The sequence below is a fragment of the Acyrthosiphon pisum genome, chromosome A2 (genome assembly GCF_005508785.2).
Source record: "Acyrthosiphon pisum isolate AL4f chromosome A2, pea_aphid_22Mar2018_4r6ur, whole genome shotgun sequence".
NCBI classification, from domain to species: domain Eukaryota; kingdom Metazoa; phylum Arthropoda; class Insecta; order Hemiptera; family Aphididae; genus Acyrthosiphon; species Acyrthosiphon pisum.
Window position 1 is genome coordinate 78543847 of NC_042495.1, and position 13626 is coordinate 78557472.

Sequence of the window (13626 nt, forward strand, 5' to 3'; positions counted from 1 at the left end):
AACGCGTTAGCTAATGGATATTGTGATATGATTAATTTGGAATTTATTATTGTAACCTATTATAATTTATAGGTCAATTTGTTTTTATTACTATAGATAAGTATACCTATAATATGTATGTCTAATAACTAGACTGACAAACCGTCTCCGCTCAAAATCGTTTTTCTTATACAGTGATATTATATCATTGAATTCAAATTTAATACTATCCATTATACAGTGACCCACTTGTAACCTACTGCACAGCAGAGCGACATCCACTTACCCACCTTTTTTTATTTAGATACCTACTTTTCCCGAAAGTAAAAACAATTTCGCAGATACCGGTGTACCTACCTACGACATATTTGTTCTAAATTAATTAATTAGGTTTGTGGGAATTATAAGATTTTATTATGAATAAGATATATCGCGGGTTTCATAGAGATGCCTTTTCAAATTCAAAATTAATTAACCCTGGTATATCTTGCTTATTAATATATTATATATTTATATGGCATATTTTCTAAAAACTACTCATCAGACTGAATTTCTATAATTTGTTTCAATATGTTTTATATTGGCTTATTATGCACCATAAATTTAGATGCACCATATATTTTCACTTCTCTTTTCTTCAAAAATATATCCTTAGAGACAACAATCGATCAATTGTATATGTTAAACATAATCTTAAGTGTTTGATACTCGTTAGATATTCCTACACACTGTCATCCGTTTCGTAAGTATTTATCGGTAGGTCGTACGTGATTTGAAATTTATAAGTCGATGAATGAAATACAACAAGTTCTTAGACTCTTATTGTAATTTATACAAAAATTATAAAATGCCCAACTGAGGTTTTATTTATCATAATGTGCTAACCGGTCATTGTGCTTTAGTGCTTTTAAATTAAATTTGTCGATTTTCTTATTTTAACTGATTAAAATTATGTACTCAAACGACATTTCAACTTTTGAAACTTCTGTTGAATCATTCATTTTGTGCTTCTGCTACATCATAGACTTCGGAAACTGTAAGATTGTTGTATGCGATATGATTGGATACATGTATATGGAACGGAGAAGAGTTTTCGACTGGAATCGTTAGATATGGTTAATGTTTGATACTTTCGCCAAGTCCCATACCAGGTACCATAGTTTTGTGGAGAAGTTTGTAGATGAGTAGTTTGATTACTAATTTAACGTGTTTTGAAATTAGTATAGTTGAAGGAGGCTGCGGAAGCAATCATTTAGGGGGATTGGAGTTTGTTGTGAATATGTTAATACACACGTGAAACGTTTCTTAAAATCCAGTTGAACATGTTAAATAAAATACAAAAAGACATCACCCTTTAAACATCATTGTTTGTATCTTAACTGTTCTAATACACACGACGAGCAATTCTAGTTTGAACCCACGACGAGGCACTAAATAAAGCGCAAAACAAAGTTTTATAATAATACCCATTTAGTCTGCAGTTGATTGGCAATTATTGCAAGTATTGTACTTATATATGTTATCTATATGTTATCTCTAGTACTAATCGTCTTTTTTTGTTTAATAATTATTTGTATTGGTTATATTTCATAAATTTCTGTTTATTTTGTAGGCGATAACAAGTAACATACAGATACAATGCACTAACCTAGTCAAACTACTGGTACCTACTTTAAGTATAAAATAGTTAAATTATTATCAAATTAACTTTTAAGTAGTTTTTATATAGTTATTTTTTATTTCACTATACCTATAGAAAATTAAAATCCTAATTCAATATAAACAGGCCCATGACACTTTGTACATCTATTTGTATGCTTACATTTCAATTATTGTAATTCAATAAAGAATAAAGTGCAAGCAAATATAAAAAAACCTTACCAATCTACACTTGACTTAATAAATTTGTTTGTGTTTCTTGGATTAGTTAACTAAATATTTAAATTTTGTAAATGTACTTACTGATTACTGGACTTAAAGTTTGATAGTTCCAGCTTATTTCATCGTAGCCTGAAAAATAAAGCAAGACTTATTTTTAACTATGGAAGATATTATTATCCATAATATTATTTGGAAATTATATAACACTGACTATTATTGTTATTACCGGGAATAGAGGAAAGGAATTTTTGTTTTTAGAAAACTATAACCTTTGCCAGTGTAGAGTACTTATGGAATTGATAAGTTTTAATAGCTTCTGACAAATTGCATTCAAAATTTAATGAAGTAACCTGCCAATAGTAATCCAGGATTTATGTATAAAGCCAAAATTTTCCAATTATTACGATTCTATGATATAATTGTGTCTAGAAAGTTTGAAAACGCTTGATTTTGAGGACCCAGAAATACATATATTATTATGTGACATTAATTTAATTTGAATACTGATTAATAGTATATGCCACAGCCCGCAGGGCTTATGCTAAAGCACATCTGCTCATATTTTGCCATTTTGTAAAGCTGAGACAGCTAAATGAGAGCATGAAAAATGGTATGTGTAGTTGATATTTTTGTTATAGACTGTTTCACAAATAATGGACAAAAGTAATACTCTAATAATTAGATATATTAGAATCTAATTAATCACTATTATTTTATAAAATGTAATACGCTATAACGCAGATTTATTTCACAGATTGTTAGATATTATTCAACAATCAAAGCCAATAGTCACTTGACTGTCACATTGCGAAGTTGAGGAAAATCCTTAGAATAAACCTTGAGTATATTATTAAACCACCTAATATTTTATGTGATATTGTTAGTCACATTAATTCGTATCTAATTCATTTTTACATAATATATAATATTGTAATCTCACACTACAAAATATAATTTGGAGCTTCCATTTTTTTCTTAATACATTGTTTAGGTTTGATGTATTCATACTTACATTATTTAGATAATGCAATTAGTATACATTGTAGAATATGATACAAAACATGAATAAATAACAAATGAAAACCCCGTTTTGTTATTCAATAATTTATAATATGTAAATATTAATTAAAACCAAGAAATCTGCGATACACTATAATTGTTCCGTGGTTGATTTAAAAGCACGATTAAGCTTCCATCAACTATTTAAAACTCTGGTAGTATTCGAAAAATACATTATGCATTAAGTTCACTTGAGTAAAAGTAAATACAGTATACAGCTGTATACACATTATGTTAGGAGGTTCAGTTGTAATATTCCATAGCGAAACAAGAGCTTTGGTGCTTTGCATAAGACATCAACTATCATGTATAATAGCTGTAATTATACCTCACGGCGTTTTATTCAAATATTTAAATATATACATAGTACTTATATATATATGTGTGTGTGTATTCTATATAAATGTAATATAAATTTCGGCTATGCTTTATTTTCAAGTTATTGAAAGTATAATGTCCGTAATATATTGATTGGTTATAAATTATAACCGTTAATCAAATTTAAAAACAAATGCAGATTTCGAAGACAAATATTTTGTTTTCTCGCGAACATTGATTTAAGATGTACAGGTGAGACTTCAAAATATATACCCACTCCCGAAATACCGAATTATGCTTAATATCCAATGGAAAATAATGTATAGTTTCATAATTGATCGTATTTTTTTTTTTAATTTAAAATGTTTTTTTTCAATCCATCAGTACCTTTGCGATCTGCCAACTGCAGCAGTTACCCTCCGCATCTTTCCTGTAAGCAACTAGGCGATGAAACAGCTGTGGAACATGGTGATAACCGCTACTACCGTGGTATTAGTCACTGCGGTCGTCCGTTGCGCGGCTGGTTACGACATACTGGCGATATTCCCGTTTAGCGGTAAAAGTCATTTTCACATGTTTCGCACTGTTTCGGAAGCCCTGACGGCTCGCGGACACCACCTCACCGTTGTCGGACACTTCCCCAAGACCCCGAAGGAACCCACGAGACCGCAGCAGTTGCAAAATGGTGACATCGATGACCTTGGCGACGAAGGTCATGAATCTGGGTCATACACTGATTACAGTCTGTTAGGCTCGATGCCGGTGTTCGAGAACTTCACAACCGACGAGGTGACGGGCAACGGTTACCTGGAAGAGATGCTGATTATCCTGCAGGATGGTTTGGATAATTGTGAGGCAGTTTTGTCTTCGGGTCGACTCAGCCAGCTGCTTCAGTCCCGGGCCAAGTTTGATCTCGTCTTGGTCGAGGTAAGTGTATGCACATAATAATATAATATTATACACTATTGGCTATACACTATACAGCTATATAAGCTGACTTTTGATCGGATAAAGAACATAATATATAAATCATTGTTCATTTCTTGTTATAACGTATACAATTATTTTGATGATTGATTTATCGATGCCAAAAAATCCCCACTGCCGAAGTAATCGATTCTTAAACAATACGATTATATACTGTATTTGTTGTGAATTTGTGAGCATTAAAACACAAAAAAAAAAAAAGAAAAAAGTTTCTTAAATCTATGTTTTAGATATTTTACGAGTTGGACGAAGTGGCGCCTTCAAGTTTTAAAACAATACTTATAAATCATTTAGTTCGTTGCATTTGAAAAACTACTTTTTCTCGGTTAAACCAAAAGTAGTATTAGCTTTATTAAAAATAGATTCTATTGTTCATACGACTTTGCATAATCTTTCGAGTATTAATATTTACCATCTATAACCAGAAACCCGGTTTCTAACCTAGTTTCTCGTGACATCGTGAGAACTTTAAAAAACCATATTTTAGGTAATACCATATTTTTTAATTTCTTAACTATCAAGGTGCTACATGATATTTCTTATACTTTTTTGATGTGTAAACTAAATCATAAATGAAATGTTAAATCAATATGTTTTTATAAGGTCTATAATAGTTTGTCTGTTCTAAATCTTAGACGATTTGTATTACAACTTACTATTGAACACCCACTGTGTCACTGTGATAGTACAAATGGTTTTGTTTGGAAACATTATTTATTTTATTATAAGCTATTTTAACTCCTGAAAATCATTCTGATTATGCTTATTTAATAGATATATTGAATTAGATGAAAAATTATTTGTTTTTATTTATTTATTTACAAATATAAAAAAATCACCAAAATATTAAAATAATTAATATATATTAGTCTATTTTCCACAAAAAAAGATTTATATTTTACCTCTATAAACTATAACCTATTTTCTTGTTTTCCTGTAAAATAACGGTGTTATTACGGTTGTTACGGTAGGTAAGTATATTATTTTATATTTCTCGCATTCAATAGTATACGAGGGATATCCAAAAATTAAATATAATATAAAGATGAATTAAGTATAGGAAAATAATATCGTATTTATGATATTCGAGTAGCCAACATGACTTTTGGTTTTTAGTTCTTTTTTAATTTCGAGTTCATTGTATTAAGTCATTCTATTAATATAAAATTAGAATAATGAAATTGTGTTAAGTTTGCATAAATATTCAAGCAAAACAAACGGACATCATAAAATATACAATGTGCACGATATAAAAAAAAATTGGATGTCCGCTTTATCAGCATGATACAATTAAGTTTTACAGTATTTTTGGTATAGTAGTTTTATGTAGGTCACACAACTTCCTAAGTGATTTAATGTCATGAACTTCAAATTCTACATATCAGTATAGATTTCATATTTTAAACTCGAAGTTTTGATAGTAAATCAGATATGTGCAGTGCATACAAGTAATAAAATTCAATAGTATTTTTATAAGTGTAAAATCTAAGGAAGTTGTTATCCTGTATAGTGTATAGTAGGTTTCAACTTTCAAGTGTACCTCATCATTGAGGTCACTGATACATGATAAGTCATTGCATATTCAGAAAACAATTATTAGTGGAGATGGTTTATACATTTCTAAGGATATTCTATAATTTATATATACACTACCTGATCCCACGCACTTCTTTGTCCTTAAAAAATTACAACTTATAAAAAAATGTGATTGTTCAACTTCTTTTGGGTGAAACTCAGCCTCCCTGCCCCCTGACAAGCAAATAGCAATCCGACTAAATCGGATCGCGTACAATATGCAGTATTCGGACTTATCTAGATAAATTTATCTAGATAATTATTTGTTCATCTTTTATCTTATCTAGATAAATAGTTACAAGGTATCTAAACGTTCATCTTAGATAATTTTTTTACTAATCTAAATAAATTCATCTAGATACATTTTTTATTGATAAAAATCGCAAAATTGTACTAAATTTTTAAATATTTATACAGATTCTCAAACAAAGTTCATGGTTTATAAAAAATGTAGATAAATATGAGTTAAGTTATCTTTTATCTCTATCTAGATACATTTGAGTTGTATTATCTTTATCTTTATCTAGATAAAAAAAATACTTATCTAATCCGAACACTGACAATATACGACACCATATCAAGTAGGAAATGTGCACAAATTTGATGCTTGCACCTGATCTGCCAAATTAACTATAAATGGAATCCAATAATATAATAAATACTAATTGATATTAATTATTTATTCTATAACCAATAGCCAACCATTTCTGAACAAAAAATTCCATCGTAAATCACAAAATTGTCGTTTGAGCACATCCTCGGGTTGGACCTACCGGATCCAGCATTGTGAATCTAAATCATCCTGGAAACCATTCAATCACAGACAAAAATGTCCAGCCGTTTAGGAATGCATAAAGGACACACAGACAGACAAACATAACCTAACATACTTACTACGTTGAGCAAATTTTTGGCAAAAACGTGACATATAAAATATAATAATTATAATAATATTATCTATAATATTATGATAAAATATTAAAATAACGATGTGAATAAGTTTGTGGAATGATTACATTAAAATAATTTAGTCTAAATATTTTGAAAACGTAATTGTGTACAAGACATAGTAATAATATGTAGGTAGTAACACAATGTATCAAGTCCTTACCAATAATATTTTTTGAATTACAATATAATAACTAAAATTGTTATTTTTGTTTAAAATCCAATTTCATAACAAAATGTTAATTTAAAATTTTTATAAAAAAAAAAAAGAAATATTTCGCCTAATATGTGTTTTCAGAATACTGTAAGAATAACGTATGAGAGGAACATTTCATTCATTTTTCAATCTTTTTAGCCTAGAAAATGGAAAATAAAATTTTAAATGCCTATAAGGCTATAAATAGCTCAAAAAAAACCAAATATTTTATCATGTTTAAAAAATCCTTAGGTAGGTATATAAGTATTTGGTTAAAATATCAATTATCTATTGTTATTTATTTTCAAATAACCACAAAGTAACAAAAACAAATTTTGTCAACAACTTGTGTTGTGTATAATCTCGTTTTTCCGTTTATTTTGTTTATTTTTACCGTTTACTTTGATAAGAACTGGACATTTTTTTGTTCCCCCCCCCCCTCAAAAAAAAAAAAAAGTATAAATCTATTTTTCCACCAGAAACCCTCTCAAAGTTTGAATTGACACATTTTTACTCCAAAACGTTATGATGGGCCACACCATTATGTAAAAAACCTTTTATCACTCAGAGTTAAAAAGAACTAGGTATATAGGTATCGATTATTTGGATTATTCTATTATTTAAAGGGAATTTTTAAAAGTTCTAAACACGATACAGATATTTCATTCGACATTGAGGGTCAATATTTTGCTGAATATTTTATAGGATATTTGAGTGTTACTAAAAATGACCGTCAATTATAAAATCTATTAATTCAAAAGTAAAAATAAAGAAATATATTATAATTTATAATAGGTATATTGCTTTTTTTTTAAAAAAAAAAATAGGTATATACATACATATTATTACAATGTATTATACAAAACTTTCCAGACATTCGCTGCTGCATAAAAGTGCACTATAAAGTTATTTGATTTTAATTAATTTAATTTTCCTGTTTGTAAATTACAGTGTTGGTGAAAATTAGAAGTTTAAAAATAAAATTTAAAAATATCTTTCATCCGTGTATTATACAAATTAAACGACAATTGTTTTTCTTCTATTTTTTTTTTTTTAATTAATAATAAAACATAATATTTTTTTATATAGTTAAGAATTACGGAAAAATATAACGAGTGGGTGCTTGTTATTTGATAGAAAATTATATGTTTATAAATAATTTAAATAAAAATGTATAAATGCAAAAACCCAGAAGTATTATATATTTTAAATTTAATCCAGCTAATAGTTTCGGCCTTGACCCTGCAATATACATAATTATGAATAAACATAATATAATAATAAAATATTCTAAGTAAACATAAACACTTAAAAAAAACATTTAACAAATCTATACAAATAAATTATAATTATATTGATAATAATTGGTAGTTAATTTGGTATAATTAACTATTGTTCACTACCTACATTAAAATTTCCGAAACTTCTAACTATTAGTTTGATTAAATGTATATTATACTTGGCATTCGTGAAATTTTATAACTATGAATACGCATTATTTTTTCTTATATATGATTTCTGTGAAATTCTACAATTTTTTTATTAGATAATAATTATTATTTGAACATATAACATGTTTATCGAGTTTGATTCAGCCATCAACACGTTTATAATACTTACTCAGCCTTATTTTTTAACGATTCAACTGTAAAATTATTGGTTCACAGGCTTATATTGAAAGCTCGCAGACATCGTGTATTTATGTCCCACTGGTAGCCAATGTTCTACGCACTTAGTTTCAACAAAGTCGAATTTCACTAATTTGAAGACTTAACGCCCCTCGACGAAGTATGCACTCGCATCGACATTGTTTATAAAACTTAAGATATAAACAACGGAAAATGTTTAAAGTTTGCGATATTAGAAAAATAAAAACGAAGAAACGCAAATCGATAACGTCTACTACAGCACGCAGTATAATATTCTTCCAACAATTTTATTTGATCTCGATTTTTATCAGGATTAAAAAAAAACTTGAAGCGTTATTTTGAACAAGACTGCGGGGAATCGGTGAATAAGTTAACACATAATATACCTATAATATGTTACATAATATAATATACTGTCTTGCGTATAATGTAGGCACGTTTTGTATGAAATGATATTATAGAGTTTTATGTATACAAACGCGCGTTTTATTAAATTACCTACATTTTAACGTCAGAAATACAATATTATAATCTTTGACGCGTTCATAGTAATCCCATGCATTATAGAAGACGTGAATATTACAAAATATAGTATTTTACTAAGAGTGTATTATAATATGTTTTAAAAAAAACTATTAATCGAACACCATGATTATCGAAGCTGGAGACTTTCACTTGCAGCAGTCACCAGAAGACTATAAAGAACTTCCCCAAAATATATTTGTCATTTAAATCCTAGTCCACACGTGTAAAAATTTACGTTGTGCACATAATAGTTTCCACACACACGATCCATATTGACCCGTGGATTTTTTGCTGCTTAAATTATTAAACAATGTAAATTTTCTCAAATGTGGACGCACCTTAACACCGACTAAAATTGTAAGAACTAAGTAATATACTATATAATATAATATAATATAGGAAAAAAGATATTAATATCATTATATTTCATCCACCTTTCTTAGCACAAAACTGATTTTACATAATTACAATGGTAGGTATTGTTTATTTTAATGTCTACACGAAAACTGCTTACAGGAAAATATAATATTATTTAATATAGTTTGAGGTGACGTGAAATATTGTACGGCTAACTATATGTGACATGCATAAAGTTTATCGATTTTGTATAAAATGTAGTAATACAAACGACAATATTATAATATTAGTATTATAACTGTTTGTAGTGTAAAATTAACCGATAAATTTGAATGAAAAAAATAAACCGAGTTTATAAAACACGCATGACCACACCCGTGTAAACATGCGAACCATAGAAAATAATAAATATCGCCACCTGACACTCTTCTCCGCCTTTGCAGGTATACTAGTCGGTCATTACTGAATATCTACGATAATAGGTTAGTAAATGTTTTATCCAATTAATAATTAAATCGGTATAAAAAAGTTAGGGAAACCCAACTCGTCGACCGCGTTGGCTTTCCGGATATTTTATACGTCATGTAAGAAAATATTGTACCTATATTTATATTGAAATAGTTATTTTCAATGAAAATACCTGATAATCTTATTTATTACCTAATAAATAACTAAAAATATATTATAATAATATTATTAGATCAATACTTTATAAGTGGATTAAAACTTGAATCAGTTTATTATTTATACATAGCATAATAAGTAACTATTAAATAAATAAATAATATATACATATATATGTTATGTTGATAGTTTTTATTACAATAACTGTAAAATATCCATTGGAGTTACGGCCTAATTCTCCGAGTGAAGTCAATGCACCATCAAGTTCTATAAAATAAAATAGTAAAATTATTTATCAATAAATGCCCAGCTCCCTTTACAATTTTAAACATAATTTTATTATTGAAAATTAAGATAAATTAAATTAAATCAGTATACGTTAACTCTGACTTAGCTAGAAAGACTGTCTACAAATCAAATATGACAACAAACTAACACTAATTCTATACAATCCCCATAATACCTAGAAATCATCTTAGATACAAAACACTTACCTGAGTACATATAAAAACAAAAAGGAAAATTGTAAACTCAAAATAACCTACTACATCCATTATTAAAATCCAAACGAGTCTTAAAAGCATAATTTTAAAATTAAAAAAAATTATAAGGGTAGTTTGAACTTTCAAAATACAACCATGTGATAAAGCCAATGCTTTCCAACCTTTGCATAGTTGATACATTCCAATCGATCTAGATGCTATCTGATAACTACAGCACCATGGTATTCGTACATCAGAAAATCACCCCTACATAATAAGACTTGAAAATCCAAAAATTCAACGAACAGAATATTCCATTTTCGGACAACGATTACCGGAAGTCCAAAAAATTTCAGCAATATCCTTTTAAACCGTCCCAAATCAAAATAAATACTAAAAGAAACTGGTTTGTAGAGACCGTGTAAGCTAAAACCAAAAACTAACGACAACAGACAATTTTAGATGCTAATGCTAAAATTGGATAACTTTCTCACTAGGTACCTGTGTAAAATGTAGTGCGTATAATCATGTACGAGTGCCGTGTTTTTTTCTTATCGTTACTTATTCTATACAGATTGTTAAATTATTTTTAATAATAACAAATATATAATATATTGTATACATATAATATTGTCATTATTATTTCACGGCGTAGCGCGCACGCATGTGTGTAAGTATGCGAACACGACCCCATTAGATGTATATGTTTCGTAATAATAACGATGTCGTTAAAACATGACACTCGAAAACCACTACACACAAACACACTTTCTTGTCACTGGTAATAATATGTCGTACTGTGTCGTCCTCGTATATTATTTTGCATCGAATTAAATGAGAGGAAAAAACAAGCGCATTTACCGCGGGCGCGCGCGTGCACGTGTGCGTGTGTAAATGTTGTCGTGACAATATGAAACATAAACACTCACATACAAACACACACCCACACACCCACAAGCACGCGTGCGCTCTGTCACGTTATTACAGCTAAACCAACACTAACGTTCGAAAGGGGGTTTAAAGTATATAAGGTACCTACGCGACGATGGTGAAACATACGCGCTGCCAACGCCACAGCCGTCGAGTGACTGAGTGATACATCGAATATAGGTGATATATATATATTGTGTAAAATGTTACAGTAATGTATAAAAAGATACAAACCAGGAAGAGAAAATCCTTCGCCTAGCGATGCGCGATGAGAGAGCGAAAGAGACGAATTCTGTGACAGCAAAAATAGGTCTTCATCGTAATCCGAACAATAAACCATATAGGTATGCAACCATAGAGTACCTATAGTATATATGATCGAGAATAATGAGCAATCGTTATGGATAATAATACCTCGACGACAACGGGTTATTGATGACCAAGTGCGTATACAGAAAAAAAAGTTGGGGCTTGAGGTTCACAAGTAAAAAAAAGTACTCAAATTAATCTAACATTTCCATGGTTCAAAAATGTGTCGACGGATGGAATCAAACCCCCAACTATACCACTTCTATACGTAACTGTTGTCGGTGATATTATATAACACACAATATGTTATTGCAATCCGTTTTTTTTTATAGGACAAATAATATATATATATTTTAATATTAATTGCAAATAACTACAAAATAATACACAGTCACTCTGATTTACGCATATAACACTATTGCGAGTAAATATTATTTGTAGATTGCAGCAAACCCGAAACAATAAAATTGTATTATTTAAGGTGTTGAGTTCAAGGAGGTTGCCATCGACATTGAACCATATTGTATCTCCAAAAATGTGATGATTTTTCCCGTTATTTCGTTTTTATTGTGTATACATATATAAAATATTGTGTGCTAACTCGATCGAGTGAAGTGGTTCGGAGACACTGTAGCTAGATAAACTGAGTATGAGTGATGAGGGTTGGTGAGTGCAATATGCTTGGTTGGGGAGGGCAGGGAAATCGCCGAAAATCCCAAAGAAAAGAACGAGAGAAAAATCGTCACGATGGGAGACAAAATTCAATATTCGCTTGTCGTCGTCTAATCAATTATTTACGGAATTTTTTCCGACACAATCGAGTTACCTCCTTCTCCTTTTTATATCCAGCCACCGCCACTTTCGGGGTGCCGCACAAAAATAGATTTTATTTTAACGTGGTGTATAAAAAAAATAACAAACACGTCGTGTATAATTTGTCACGCGCGTGAACATAAATTCGACTGACGAAGTTATATATAATGCAATTATTAAACATTATAATAATATTATATGTATTGTACTATTAGATGCATACAAAAGGATGGGGTTTTGAAACGATTTGATACAAATAATGCAATAAATAAGATTATTAATATATCACGTAAATTGAAATGGGTTAATTGTAAATTGGAATAATATTGTAAAAATTACTGATATAAATTATAGTAATCATTAAATCTCAATAACACGAAAGAATAAAATAATGTACATATTTTGTGATTATCCAATGTAAAAAAATCTGTAATTATATGAAATTTGTGATCCGATAACTGATAACATGGTCTTTTTATACTCTTTCAAATATTTTACCGTCGTCGAGTCCGTTATATTTTCCAAAATAATACAAACATACAATGTTCAAATTTGTTTTTTTTAATAAAGTAATATAGGTATTTGTCTTTACTTATAGATTATATACGTTTTTACAAAATAATGTTATTCGTTCCATCGAGATCATAAATATTATACCTTTGCCCCAGAAAATATACTTAGGGTCATTTCCGTATAGAGTAATTATTGTATTTAAAAATTATAAACACATTACACACCTATATATCTTTTGGTATTGTCATTAAAAGCCCATACTTAATTAAACATAAATAAAAAATGGTACATATTATAATACATTGACAGCTACCCCTCTGCACTATAGTGTACTATTCGTGTACAGTTATTGTACTCTACGGAATTTGGGATAGGTTGATACGTTTTCGATTAAATCTTATTGGTACTTATGTGGAAAAATATTAATATTAATGCAGTTTCGATAAGATCGATGTTCAATATTTTCTAATAATATAATGGA

The 13626-nt window shown here is 29.1% G+C and overlaps 2 protein-coding genes across 8 annotated transcripts in view; one reads left to right on the forward strand and one right to left on the reverse strand.

Moving 5' to 3' along the window:
* The window catches only part of LOC100162087 (gamma-aminobutyric acid type B receptor subunit 2), a 304964-nt gene that overhangs the window by 257375 nt on the left and 33963 nt on the right, over positions 1–13626 (reverse strand). For 4 of the 5 annotated variants that reach the window (XM_029489764.1, XM_029489761.1, XM_029489762.1 and 1 more), the window contains one exon: positions 1942–1989. The exons of the other annotated variant lie outside the window; for it this stretch is intronic. The gene's annotated coding sequence lies outside the window, so the exon portion shown is untranslated. The remainder of the gene's footprint in view (positions 1–1941; positions 1990–13626) is intronic. 5 annotated transcript variants of the gene reach the window in all.
* The window catches only part of LOC100159691 (UDP-glucuronosyltransferase 1-7C), a 36493-nt gene that overhangs the window by 2461 nt on the left and 20406 nt on the right, over positions 1–13626 (forward strand). For 2 of the 3 annotated variants that reach the window (XM_001951597.5, XM_029489766.1), the window contains exon 2: positions 3622–4164. In XM_001951597.5, the coding sequence (XP_001951632.1) occupies positions 3685–4164 (480 nt within the window). In that variant the 5' untranslated portion in view covers positions 3622–3684. Of the gene's footprint in view, positions 1–3353; positions 3490–3621; positions 4165–13626 lie in introns of those variants that run through there. The other variant, XM_016808231.2, reaches the window with a different exon arrangement.